The 13,699-nt window shown below is 40.3% G+C and overlaps 1 protein-coding gene across 1 annotated transcript in view; it reads left to right on the top strand.

The window, feature by feature from the left end:
• Positions 1-13,699, top strand: part of adcy9b (adenylate cyclase 9b) — a 37,724-nt gene that overhangs the window by 21,575 nt on the left and 2,450 nt on the right. The window contains exons 2-9 of the mRNA XM_085454238.1: positions 4,692-4,864; positions 7,398-7,508; positions 7,902-8,158; positions 9,544-9,646; positions 10,259-10,467; positions 11,555-11,714; positions 11,936-12,078; positions 13,369-13,392. Coding sequence (XP_085310364.1) covers positions 4,692-4,864; positions 7,398-7,508; positions 7,902-8,158; positions 9,544-9,646; positions 10,259-10,467; positions 11,555-11,714; positions 11,936-12,078; positions 13,369-13,392 — 1,180 coding nt within the window. The remainder of the gene's footprint in view (positions 1-4,691; positions 4,865-7,397; positions 7,509-7,901; positions 8,159-9,543; positions 9,647-10,258; positions 10,468-11,554; positions 11,715-11,935; positions 12,079-13,368; positions 13,393-13,699) is intronic.

Genomic DNA, 13,699 nt, shown 5'->3' with positions numbered 1-13,699 from the left:
AGGGAGGAGTAGGGCTGATGATGTTATTTGTTTGCAAAGTGTTTTCTCATTTCACCCTCCTCTGTCCTGAACAAAAGGGCTTGGAGAGGGAGATAATGTAACTAGGCTCTCATGGGGAAAGGTTATCTACTGTTCCCTGTCAGCTGATAGCAGAAGACAGGACACTTCAAGTCCCATACCGCCCAGAGGCTGCTGCTAATGATGCTCTTCTATTAACCCAAGGTCATGGGAGATGTAGAAGGGCCAGCACAATCACATACCTGCCTAAGAGACTATCAAACAAATGTACATAGAGTGACAGATGTACTGAAACCTACACAGCAGGAAAGAATCAATTGGATCTCACAGTTTCCTGACCTTTTATCCTGCCACGAGGACTTTAGAGTGCAGCTATACTATGAAGATATTGGACCCTATTAAATGAAGTGAGCTATGTATCCAGCTGCTTATCCGAGCCATACTCTACTGGCTGACAGTGCAATTTCAGCTGCTACAAGGTTAGATGACAGATTGTCCTCAAGTGGTCAGGAGCAGGCACACAAAGCTGCATAAAATCTCGTGTGACCACACTGATAACATACTTGGAAACTTTGCCAGCCTGGGCAGTTTGTTCATCTTGCTCCTCTTCTCTTTTGGCTGATCGGAGGTGTGAGTTGGTTTGTATAATTCTAATGACCTTGAAAGTCAATATTTGATACAAGCACCTTTATTCTTCAACACAGCCTGAACTCACTTAGGCAGCTTTCTTCTAATTTCTTTAAGCAGTCTTCAGGAGTAGTTCTCCAGGCTCCTTTAAAGACATTCATTTATTTATTCATTTTTTCTGGGTTCATCACCCCATCAGACCTGTTGTCACCGATTTTCAGTCCAGGACTTTTGTAATTTGGCATACCTCAGCCTTTTTTTCTTTTCAACTCTTTCTCTTGTATTTCTATTAATGATCCTTTGGGAATCATGTTGTTGTGGCAAAAATATATTCACAAAAGATATTTTTGTGTCAGGCTGTTAGTAGCAAAGTGCCTAAAGATTTGCTACGTTATCTGTCATATTTAAACACAACACTGGTTCATCCTCTTTAGCTAGGTCCCTTTTTTATGCTTGAATATTTCAGAGGTCAGGGTTAAGTGGCTTAACAAACCAAAAAACATTCCTCTGAAAATGGTTCAAAGACTGGAGTGAAAACGAGTGAAAAAGCAGTCCAAGGAACTATTGCTATAGACCATTTTTTAAAAATTACATTTAAAATTAAAAGTAAGTCTGGCTCCTGGGAAGCAAAATATAAAAAAAATAAAATAGAGGCTTAAATTGAAAATGGTAAAGAGACAACTTAGCCACATCAAAACTGAAACATTTTATTCTATTAAAACAAACAAATATTTGAATTTGTGTCACGGTTCTGGGTCATTTTGACCCAGCTTTGTCAGTTTCTTATATTTTGGTATATTTCTATATTATTGATTATTATTCTAGGTTTAGTTCAGTGTCGGTCTGCATCTTTGTAAATTGTTTCTTGCTTCCTGTTTTACTTTGAAGGTCCGTGTCTGGTGTCGGTGTGTTCAGTTTTACCTGCTTCCTGTCTCGTTAAATGGTCTGTCTGTATTTGTATAGCGCTTTACTTGGTCCTAAGGACCCCAAAGCGCTTTACACTATACACAATCATCCCCCCATTCACGCACACATTCGCACACTGGTGATGGCAAGCTACATTGTAGCCACAGCCACCCTGGGGCGCACTGACAGAGGCGAGGCTGCCGGACACTGGCGCCACTGGGCCCTCTGACCACCACCAGTAGGCAACGGGTGAAGTGTCTTGCCCAAGGGACAAGTGTCCTTGGGACCGAGACTGTCGGAGCCGGGGCTCGAACCGGCAACCTTCCGATTACAAGACGAACTCCCAACTCTTGAGCCATGATCGTTAGCCCAATCCCTCCCAGCTGTGTCTCCCTGATGTTTTCCATTCCCTGATTACTCCCCCGTGTATATAAGCCCTGTGATTCCTTTGTTCTCTGTTGCGTCGTAAATATCTACTCACCCTTACGCTATGTGTTCTGCTACCTGTTTTGCTTGCTTGTTAGTTTATATTTTCCAGTTTAGTTAGTCTTCTGTTCTATCAGCAGCCTGCAATAAAGCAGTTTATTCCGAGTTCATTTTTGCCTCCGAGAGTCCTGCATTTTGTGTCCTTCCTCTCTGCCTGCCTGCACACAGCCATGACAATTTGATGCTAGAAACACATTTAACAGTGTCGGGATAGGAGCATGTTTGCCTCTGTGTTGCATCACCTCTTCTTTAAATTTCTAAACTAACAGACCATCTGCTCTAGCACAGAAAGAAAAATATGTGTCGCCCTGACTTTTCTGAAGTGGAGTGATAATGGATCGATATTCTTTGCACTGGCAAACCTGCTCTCTCTGCCTTTTATCTTTTCTGTCTAGTAATTTGTTGCTACACACATTTTCTGTCTTGACATACCTCATTATTTTTAATAAGCTTTCACAGTATTTGGGAATAGAGGCTAAATGGTCCAGGGATTTCTGTTAAGATGAATTTGGGTTGGTTCCCATAATATGCAGTTTTATTATTACTCAGCGGGCGCCTTTGCTTTTACTGCGCGATTTGCATTAATTGAGAGTATAAATATATTAATAAATAATGAAAATCTGGCACTCTCTCTAACTCAAAGGCTCCCGATCTGGGTTGTGAAAATGTCAATAAAAAGGCAAGGCAACAATTACACCACATTTCTCCACTCAAAGTCATTTAAGGCATCTTCTACTTTACCTGCGTCACTCCAGGATGACTTGCGGAAGTTGTGAGAACACTGCATGTCACTGGAACTCATTTCTGCTTCAGAGATACTGATGAGAAAGGATAAAAGAAGACAGGAGAAGCAGAAAGAGAAGGGGAAAATAACCTAGTTGACCCATCAGCAGAAGCAGAAGACGGTGTGTCATAATGGGAGGCAGTGTAGGATTTGATTAGCAAACTAATGAAATCAGTCATGCTGCGTGCGAGTGGTGTGTGTGTGTGTTTGTGTCTCTGGATCTGTCTTTGACACACAGTCACTCTCACACACTCACTCTCGCACATTTTCATTTTCGGAGGCAGTCAAAAGCTCTCCTCAGTTTCCTGCTGCCTCTCCTCATCTGCTGTGCCATTCTGCATCACTGATGCGGGGAAATGGTTCATTGTAACTGCTGTTTACCGCTTTCATTTCCCGTCCTTGAATCTCATCCACCTGACTATCCACCCAGCTACAGTGAAGTCATCCATCTATACTTCTGCTTGCTTTGTGTACGTGTGTTTTACTAAGTGTGTAGGCGTTTAGCGATGCTGTTTTTGTGAGTGTCTCATAAACGGTACATCGATCTTTTTGTATGCATTCTTATTTTTGTGTCTTGCTTCTTAATTCGTGTGTTCATCTTAAACTAAGACTTTGTTCCCTTGTGGCATACGTGTGGTTTGTGTGTGTGTGTGTGTGTGTGTGTGTGTGTGTGTGTGTGTGTGTGTGTCAGAGAGTGGAGCCCCAGGGTGGCTTAGCAGAGCCAGTGGCAGGCCTGTCTGAAGTACTTAGTGCATACAATGCTCAGAGCCTGAGGCTGCAGCTTCACTGACAGTTAAATTATGTAGCTAAGCACACAGTTGCAGGTACTAACCTATGCTGCTGACAAACACAGATAACCTGTTAGTGTGGCTATGACGTGTCACAACAGCAAAGAGTTGCATACAAATACACATAACTTGCAGGAGTAATGGAAATGGACATGTTGATAGAGGCAGGAGGAAGCAGGTGTTCAAATATTTGGCTGTTTCATGGTCAGCGGAAAGGAATACATGAACACCCACACTTACATGCACATGCACCCATATTACGCATATATGAAAGATTACATTTCTCATTATGGAGAAGGTGAAGATCAAGAAGGAGAAATGGAATTAATTCAGAAATTGCTATACGGAAATCCTTCCTCGGGCTATGGGGGAATTGGTGAGAAATTCAGTGGTGTGAAAAAGTGTTTGCCCCCTCCCTGATTTCCTATTTTTTTATGTTTGTCACACTTAAATGTTTCAGATCATCAAAAACATTTAAATATTAGACAAATATTAAAACGTAAAATGCTGTTTTCACATGAAGAAGACATGATTGTGGGCAGGAAATGGGACTCTTGAAAGAAGTTTTACTTGTTTGTATATATCAACTGGAAATGATAGATATAGCATTGGGACATTAACCATTACATTGTGACCCACTAGTTTAGGTCTGAAATGTTTCTTTTTGGTTTATTTTGGGGGTTTTTCTAGTTTTGGTAAAAGAAGTAAACTTTTTCAGCCTCTGATGATGTCACTTGGTATCAAAGTGCTAGTCTTTTTCACACTGTGTGTATTGAAATGACAGAAATGCAAAGACCTGCACAAATGCATCAAAAATGATGATAAAGTTTTGTAAACGTGTAGGGAAACAAAAAAGGATCATGTCTGCAAACTTGAATTTTCCAACTTTGCATAATTCTCTGTGGGGATTTATTCTGGCCACAAACCCTCTGCTGACTCCTAAAACAACTCCACAACTGCCTATACTTTTATCCACAAAAGAACAACTAAGCCCAACTCAGGCCTTTTCCAGTTAGATCTGGGAATAAGAACTGATCTGTCAGTGACATCCTCTCTTTATTTGTTTCCATTTCTCTCTTCAGGCCTAAAGACCTATCTGATTTCTGGCAGGAAGATGGAGGCTCATTCCGTCTGTACCTGTTCCCAAATAGGATTAGCTGGGACGGAGCAAGCAGATCCTTGCTGTCCCACGTCCAGAGTGCACACGCCTGATGGAGCCCCTTCGGCCTGCACCCTTCCCCAAGACAGAGCCAAGGTAAGTTGCTGTCTCTAAGGGAATCAGCTTTGTAGTTAAATATATAAGTATATTTTCTTGGGCTCATCTATCATTGTACAGCTATATCACCTGAGGAAGAACACTGAGCTCTATGTTCTGTCACAATCTCTTCGATGTTCATCTTTGCTCTGTGTTTTTGTGTGGGCGTATCAGGAGCTTTGATAAATATTTTCATTTTTCTTTTTGCATGCATTGAGCTTTCTATTGTCTTGTGTTAAAGGAGCTAAAAAACAGAATTGCTTTGATCCACACCATGCAAAACATCCATATTTTTTACATAAGCTTAACCTTGAGCATATTTGTTAATTTACCGCTTCATATTTGGTGCACTTGTATAAAATATGCTTCTGTTTGCATGGCACCTCAGTGCATATTAAATTCTAAAGAGTATGAATCTAAACAAAAAACACAGAGATATTGTCTAATCATATTAGTTATGCAACAAAAATGCAGGCAGCATTATAGTGCTGATCGCATACAGTTCATAAGTATTTGGCTGGTGACACAAGTTTGGTCATTTTTGACTTTGTGCAACCCCACAGTGGATTAAAAAAAATTAAACAAGCGAAGTGTGACGAGATGCAGACTCCCAGCTTTAATTCATGAGGTTTAACAAACGTAAATCATATCATTGTCAAAGTCTGTATTCAAAGACACCTTCTTTGGACAGATGAAACCAAGATTAATGAGTGATGAAATGTGTAACTGTGAAATAGACTCTAAAGCAACATCCGGGAGACAACAGCTCACAGTTCAGAGTTTATTGCACTGGAAGGTTTTTTTCACAGGGATAAGTGCTGGAAAGAGTCTCTGGTAACTCAGAACAGCAACTCTAGGAGAGAAGAGATGAGAGTTACTTCCAGTCTACGGCATGGGCGAGCACCAGAGTAATGAGCTAAGTGAATGTTTCAGAGTTGCTTACTTGGGATGGGCGCGGAACGAGCAGTGGGGTGAGCCACTGGTTAGGTGTTGGGGAAAAAAATCTAATTGACAGGAGGGTGAGCAGGCAGGTGGTTCGAGAAGGTGTTGGATATTCTGGAAAATTCTGAAGAATTGGATATTCTTTAATGGCCAAGACAGTCATCTGAGCTTGGCCCAGTAGAGCTTGCTTTTCAGTTACTGAGGACAAAACTGAATACAGAGAGACACATAAACAAGCAGCAGTAAAAGCCTGGCAGAGCATCTCAAGGGAAGAAAAACAGCATGTATTGTAGACCTCAGGCAGTCATTGACCGCAAAGGATTTTCATCCAAATATTAGAACAATCTTTATATTCATAATAATTTTAGTTTGTCTGACTGCGTATAAAAATGGCTGTAATTCCTGAACAGTTAATTCGGTACTTTTGTTAAACGCCTTAAATTAAAACTGAAAGTCTTGGTCCTTTATTTAAAATCCCCTATGGTGGTGTACAGAGGCAAGACTATGAGAACTGTGTCATTGTCCACACGCTTATGGACCTACCTGTGTGTCCATCGCCGATCTTCTCCTTATTTCTGCCTTGAAGGGAAATTTTCACATTTGCCAAAATTGTACCGCCATAACATACTCAGCAAAACCCTTAACACATCATTTTTTTTATTAATTAGCCTCAAAAACCTTTACTGCTGTAGCATAAATTCACCCAAATTAATCATCTGTTTGCACCCCGCGATCTCTGCATAGCTCTTTTATCTCTACCCGGACAGGTGGAGAGTGAAGGTGCAGTAGAGAAAAAAGGAAGGCATGTGAGTGGTAGAAGAGGTAGGGCTGGAAGGTGGGGTTGGCTTCTCATCCCAGTATGGAAATGAGTTAACTCAAGCAGAGGGGACCTTGGAAGTACTGCCAAAACCTGTCTGCCTACCACTGATCACTTCTTCATTTGCAGCTTTTCATCTTCAGCGTAGCTCTCACACAAATCTGGATGAGTCTCACACTGAAGGATAAGACATCTTAGAAAAAAAAAAGCTTAATAACTGTGAGCAGGTGAAAGGATGAAACGTGAACGGCAGGCGTAATCACAAATGTTTCCATGTTTTTAATGTGACAAGTAGGTGTACATTATTTGCCATCTCTTTGTATTTACATTGTTTAAGCTACACAGTACTACTTTATGGCACCTTGTGCTTCTCTGTGTCATGGTCAGTCATAGCACAACAAGTATCACACAGATCTCTCGCTCTCGCAGACACACTCGCCTGAAAATAAAGACCTTGAGCCAGTGCAGACCTCCTACACACAACTTGTTAACTCTTTTATTGCCATCACTGTTTTTTAAACATTGAAACATACTATCATAAGTGTTTCAGAGTTTGTTAGATTAATTTAAAACATGTTAGCGTTCCTGCTTTGCCTTTTAATGGCACATTTTAGCTCTTTTGCCCTCACAGCAAAGCTGCATCACACCGACGTATCTTGTTGTATTTTTATCAGCTCGTATGCTCTGCTTGATCTGCGTCACTTACTTCATGAATTCTCTTCCTTTCTTCTCTACTCCCTTTCCTTCTGTGTCACCCGTCTAATCACCCCACAGTCCCCCTGTCTTTCCTGCAGCGTGGCACTGATAGCAGGGGAGGATCAGGTCCTGGAAGAAGGCATGGTGCACAATGGCTGCCATGACGACCACAAGACCAACAGTGGCAAGGTTAGCTAGTTGATACCACCTTAACAAAACAGAGAAAACAATATTAAACAGTCAAAATGTTATTTGTCTGACTTTCACATTTGGAAAGACTCATAGTCTAGTCTACTTTTTGTCATTATGGTTCTAGCAAATATGGGCACATAGAGATATTTCATTTACACATACCCGGCAGCTAAAAAAGGTCTCAAAAATAGTTCAAAGAAGTAGAACTCTATGGGTCCCAGATGAACTGTGCCACAGAGACAACCATTTAAATTGGTGCAGCTGAAGCACAGCCTGTAACTTTCATATTTCCTATTCAGACTCCTTCATACTATTTCTGACCCATTTCCACAGCCACATCACACGTTCTTCTTTGTAAAGTCGAGTACCTCTTTCACCTCTTCACCTCAGGATGCCTCAAATTTGAAGTGCTCCCCAGTGATTTCTGCAGGCTGCAACCCCAAGGCTTTAAACGGGTTGCTTAGTCCTCGATTAGAAGCTTTGACCAACAGCCAGACGTCACTGTGTGAGATGCTGCAGGAGAAGGAGAAGAAGACATGGAGCGGAGGAGCCATGGGGATGGATCATTCAGCGCTCTTACCTCTGCGATCCAAGAACTTCAGGGAGAGGAGTGATGCTCACTTTGTAGATGTTATCAAAGAAGATAGGTAATCCAGCATTAACAATATGCAGTAGTGGCGTACTGTATAAATACATGGGCACCGAAATGAAGAAGAAATGGTCAGTGCATCATGGGAAGCCTCTCAGCACACTGAGTCTTTAGCAACATAATTAAGGGAGGCTTCAGGCCCACATGATCCAGCCCAAACTATATGCTTTATCAAAAAGGAAAGTTTTTAGCCTTAAAAGTAGAGACAGTGTCTGTCTCCTGAATCCAAACTGTGAGCTGGTTCCACAGACGAGGGCCTGAAAGCTAAAGTCTAATAGTTAAGTGCTCACATTGTGGTAACATAGTACTGTGAGGTCTTTAAGACATGATGTGGCCTGTATATTCAAGGTTTGTGTGTAGAGGAAGCCAATGAAAGGAATCTGGAAATATGCGAGAATATGATCTTCTGGATAAGCAGAACATTTTTCAGGAAGCTTTTAGAAGTAAAGTTAAACAAACAAGTAAAGCTGATCTATTAGGCACTTTTCATAGACTATCACAAAGTGTTATACACAAAATGACTAAAATAAATAAGAACACTAAGTGCCATAATAGCCAAAAAGGATATAATAAAACACAATCTATTAAGAGCCAATGTAGAGAGTATAAAAGAGGAGTAGTGTTGGCTCCTGATAGACTCCAATCAGATAAATATAATTCAAACCAGTGCAGAGCATTTCCTTTAATGCCAGTGCTGCGTTCTAGTTTAAGTCATAAAATGTTCAACGTCATCAACAGTATTTAATGCAACACTGAAGTCTAAGAGGACAAACACACAGCAATGTCCACAGTCATAGACTTTAAGAAGGTCATTAGTAACCTTTACTAGTGCTTTTTCGGTGCCATGGTGAATTCAAGACTGTATCCATTCCATTTAACCATTCCTCTGCAAATGATCACATAACTGATTTACAACATTCTTTTTGAGAATCTTTTAAATAATATGAATATTGGAAATCTAATTGGATCAACTTTTAAGCAAAGTTAAAGGCCTCTGGTGGGTAGCCAGTTAGTAAAAATAAATAGAGCACTTAATGGTAAGACTTCTTTGAACAGCCTTCTATGAATGGGGTCTAATAAACACACTGATGGCTTGGATGAATTCATTATAAAGTTGGTTAGGAGAGATTAAAAAGCAATAATTGAACAATTAATACATTTTAGCAGCGTTTATAGTTGCTTTAGTTAACGATACATTTGTGGGAAGGCTGTGAACATATGTTTTTTCTTTAACATTAACATCTTATTTGTAAAGCAATGTCTGAATTTCACATTTGTGCTCTCACGTGCACCTCCATTGTCTACAAAATGCTGAGGGTTCCAGTGAATGTGTGAAAATGGCTGAAAGTACTTGTAAAATGTAACTTTGTGTGTCTCTTGCAGTCTCATGAAGGACTATTTTTACAAACCTCCAATAAACAAGCTGAGCCTCACCTTCCTGGAGAAGAGCCTGGAGTCTGCGTACCGGATAAGCTACCAGGAGGAGGTAGGTGTTTGTGTGTGATGAAATGTTGCCTAACATAGTTACCTTTGGTCTAGCTAAGATCTGAGAGTCATTCAGATAAGCACGCATAGTATGCTTGCTTGAATTTCTATATATTTATCTTAGCTTGTTCATGTTTTCCTCTTTGTCTGTGTCTGGTAGCCCGATAGTGCTGCGTTATGACCAGACCGCTCAAGACTGCGGCAAAGGGAAATCACTGCAGGACCTTAGAAGCAGTTTAGTTTTAGGTTGTGATGTCCTCTGCTGGTGTATCATAAGAAGTGCATCTTAAGGACATGGCTGCTGCTGTTGCTACAGTCTCATTAACAAATAATATGTAACTAATCACAAATAAGATTTATTGAAGCTTGTTAAATTTGTAACATTAATTTTTATTTCTTTTTTTCATTCTATTCAAGGGGGATCCAGCTTTTTTTTGTAGTTGCTCTGTGGTTAAATTTCCTAATATACCACCAGTATTAAGACAGATTTCCTCTAACACCTCATTCTTATTTATGAATCCCCTTCACGCTACCTTAATAAGCATATTTTTACGATTATACTCTTTCTTTTTTTCTTTCCTGCCCTCTGTTTCCTCTTTTCCCATCCTCCCAGGTCGAGACCCAAGCAGCGGTGCAGACATTTGCCAGCCCAACATTCAGTTCTTTCCTGGACATGCTCCTGTGCTGTTTAGTATTTCTGGCTCTTTCATTGGCCTGTTTCCTTCAACCGCTTGTTACCCAGCAGAACCCATCCACACCGGCACTCATTCTCACAGCTGTAGCCACAATTTTGGAGGTCCTGGCTCTGCTGATTGCCATACGGTGAGATACTGAATGCAGGAGAGGCTCAAGCCAGTCAGACATTATCAGAAAGTCTTGAACATATTTTATTAAATTAGGAGTGCAATACAAAGAATAGAATAGATTTATATTCCCTGTTAATAAAAACCAAAACTTTGAGCAGCTCTAGGTGGGGCAGCAGTATAAAAATAGACAAGAAATATGGAAATGAACAGATAAACACAGTGAGATAGTATATACAGAAATAATAGTGCAACATGATAGTAGTCGTATGGTACTGTAAGCACACCCTACCACCCTCACCAGCTGTTGTAGTCCTCACCACACTTGTTGACTGATAGAAGTTTGGCCATCAGGGGATGAGAGAGGTGAGTATGCTCTAAGATCCCAACAGACTAACGCCTCTTATGGGCCTTCCCGACTTGGCAGGAGAGGTGTGTGGTCCAGGTGAGGGCAGCCTAGATGTGCACACATCATCTCTACTTCTTTCTCAAGTATGTTGAGAGAAGAATTCTTGGTACGCTTGGATTTTCTGTAATACCTTATCATTGGGGCATTATAGGTTGTTGGCCCTGCGTGAGACTGGTGGCCTGTCAATGCTGTACCCTACCTCTTTCCCCCTTGACCCTGATAAGGATAAGTGGAGGAGAATGGATGGATGGTCCTTATCATTTCCTTGTTCTTTTTAAGAGGGAAGAGATAGTAGAGACAGTGGTACTCTTATCTTCAAGCTGTGTACAACCCATCTGAGGGCTAAGTCCCAAGCTGATTTTTGGAACTTGTCTAACGCAAGAATTGAGTGGGTGCTTTGCTCACCTCAAAGTATATTTAAAAGATGACCAGGAGGAGAGACAGAAGAAAAAAATGTTGGCATGGTTAATATTGGACTTACAGGTAAAATCTGTGCAGAAAGAAAATGTATAGACCCTAAAACAAAAAGAGAGAGGAAATGTTTCCATCTATTTCATATATAAATCAGCCCTTTAATAATTATATCTGCAGCCAGTTTATTAATCAAGCTGGGATCACATGAGAACACATAAAACTATAAAATCTCTCACATGTCATCTGTATCAGTCATCATTTTCTGGGTTTCTTTTCTCTCCAGGATGGCTTTTTATCTGGACAGTGTGCTGACCTGCACTCGAGTGCTGATGACGGCCATGTCAGGCTGGATAGCACGCCACTTTATAGGAGCTGTCCTGGTGTCCCTGCCTGCTGTGGCAGTATTCTCCCATGTCGCTTGTGACATGCATCACTCCATTCAGGTGAACTAAAATTTCATGTTTATTTTATGCTTTTAAAAAGGGATCTTTAGAGTATTAAATACTGCTACTGTTGTTTGATCAAGTTCTGCTTGTCTTACTTCATCGTTAATTATGTCTTTAACTGCTGTATGCAGTATGTAAGAAGTATTGTAGTTAGTATTGTTTACAGTATGATCTACACCTTTTTGACTGATATTGTGTTCTGTCTCTTGTTTTCCTAGTTTACCATGTTCATCTGCTGTGCTGTCATCATAGCTATTATTCAGTATTGTAACTTCTGCCAGCTCAGCTACTGGATGCGCTCAACACTAGCAACACTGGTGGGACTGGCACTGCTGGCTTTGCTCTTCAGCTCCCCCTGCAGGTATGAGATGCATTTATTTTACTGCGGAGACGTCAATAAAAGGAAGTAATAGTTTTGCTCTTTACAACCCATGCAGTATTTTTTGGCATGGTCATTTGGTCAGTTCACTTAATTATAAAGGATAATGTGATGATGAAAATTTCAAGGAGGGAGGTCCATTCAGTCAGCTTTTGTTTATTTCTCATTCATAATCCATAGAAACACATACATCTCACTTGCACTTAACAATCTTGGTCTCTTCGATAATAAGCTCATGGCGTCATTATACGCTACATGAAGTTTCCGTAAACTTGCTTTCCTGGAATTCACCTACAGATGTGCCTTAAAGTCTGTACATGCATTAAATTTACATAAGAGGATGTTCACTTGTGCATACATCATCAGACATTCCCTATAAATGTCATTGTCTGTCATTTGATCTTTAATAAGATATCCAACATACCTGACCTTATATTATCTGATGGTTTAAACTCTGGAAATCTTTGGTGTTTGCCCTCTTTGGTTTACAAATCATGACAGTACGCTTGCAGGCATTACATCTGATGTCATGTTCCACAACATAACATAACATGTGAAGGAGCTGCTCTAGACCAGCACCACTAGGACTAAAGAGCACAAGACCATCTCCATAGATAATATGATTGACTAGCAAATTGCCAACCCTGCACCCAGTTTTTACAGTCATCATCACAAAGATTAAACAAACTGGGACAACATTTTTCTTTGCCTAACTCGACTGCTCACTGCAAATGGGGCTGAAATGGTGTCTTTCAACATCTGGTTGCCACTTCAATAAACTCTCACATTGTATTTAGCACCCTTCTTTAACTCAACTTGCAAAATAGGGTGTGAGCGCAATCCCCAAATAGTTGCCACAAGAAGAATTTGTTAGTTTTACAGTGATTTACAAAAGTCGTGCTGTTTTCTAAATGTGGTCAGGTTCATTTCGATATCAAGCGCAAAAATTAAATATCGATGCAATTAACAGTAAACTGTGTGTCTTAAACATTAGTAAATCGGTTTGCATGTTTGATTTAAATGTTCTCCTCCCTATATTTTGCACCCTGAAAAATGAACTCTTGGAAATACATACATAACAGGGTCAGTCGCAAAAATCTCTGCCTCAAAACTTGTGAGGCATCAATGACAAACATAAAAACTAATGAATTCTTTCCTCTTTACAGTTGCGTGCCATTTCATGCTATGAACAAGTATAATGTCCGTGAATTGAAATCATTTTTGATGTTCTTATTTCATGAATTAATGTTGCTTCTGCTTTTTCTCTTTCAGTGTCACTAAGAGTCTGTTTTTCTGGTAAGTATGATTATTGTTGATGTTTTGAAGTGCATTATTTCTCACTTCTCATTTCACATTAAAACTGGACAAAAAGCTTCAACTGAATGGGCTCGGTTATTATTCCAACCAAGCTCTTTAATCCATGTCAGCTTCCTGCCTACTTCCTACATTTGTCTCTCACTATCAAATAAAATTAAAGATAAAACAAGACAAAACACACTATGCCTTCAACAGATAGTGATAGTGAACTGAGATTGAATGGGTGAAATAAGGACACCAGCCAGACTCTAGGCTCTCTGCCACTGAGGTGCTCTGACTTTCTATT

Source organism: Copadichromis virginalis, linkage group LG4 (genome assembly GCF_057382275.1).
Source record: "Copadichromis virginalis isolate Kocher_CV1m ecotype Utaka linkage group LG4, C_Virginalis_male_GT1.1, whole genome shotgun sequence".
In the NCBI taxonomy this organism is placed as follows: domain Eukaryota; kingdom Metazoa; phylum Chordata; class Actinopteri; order Cichliformes; family Cichlidae; genus Copadichromis; species Copadichromis virginalis.
Note: the sequence above shows the minus strand (reverse complement) of the source record. Positions and strands in the feature narration are given on the sequence as shown.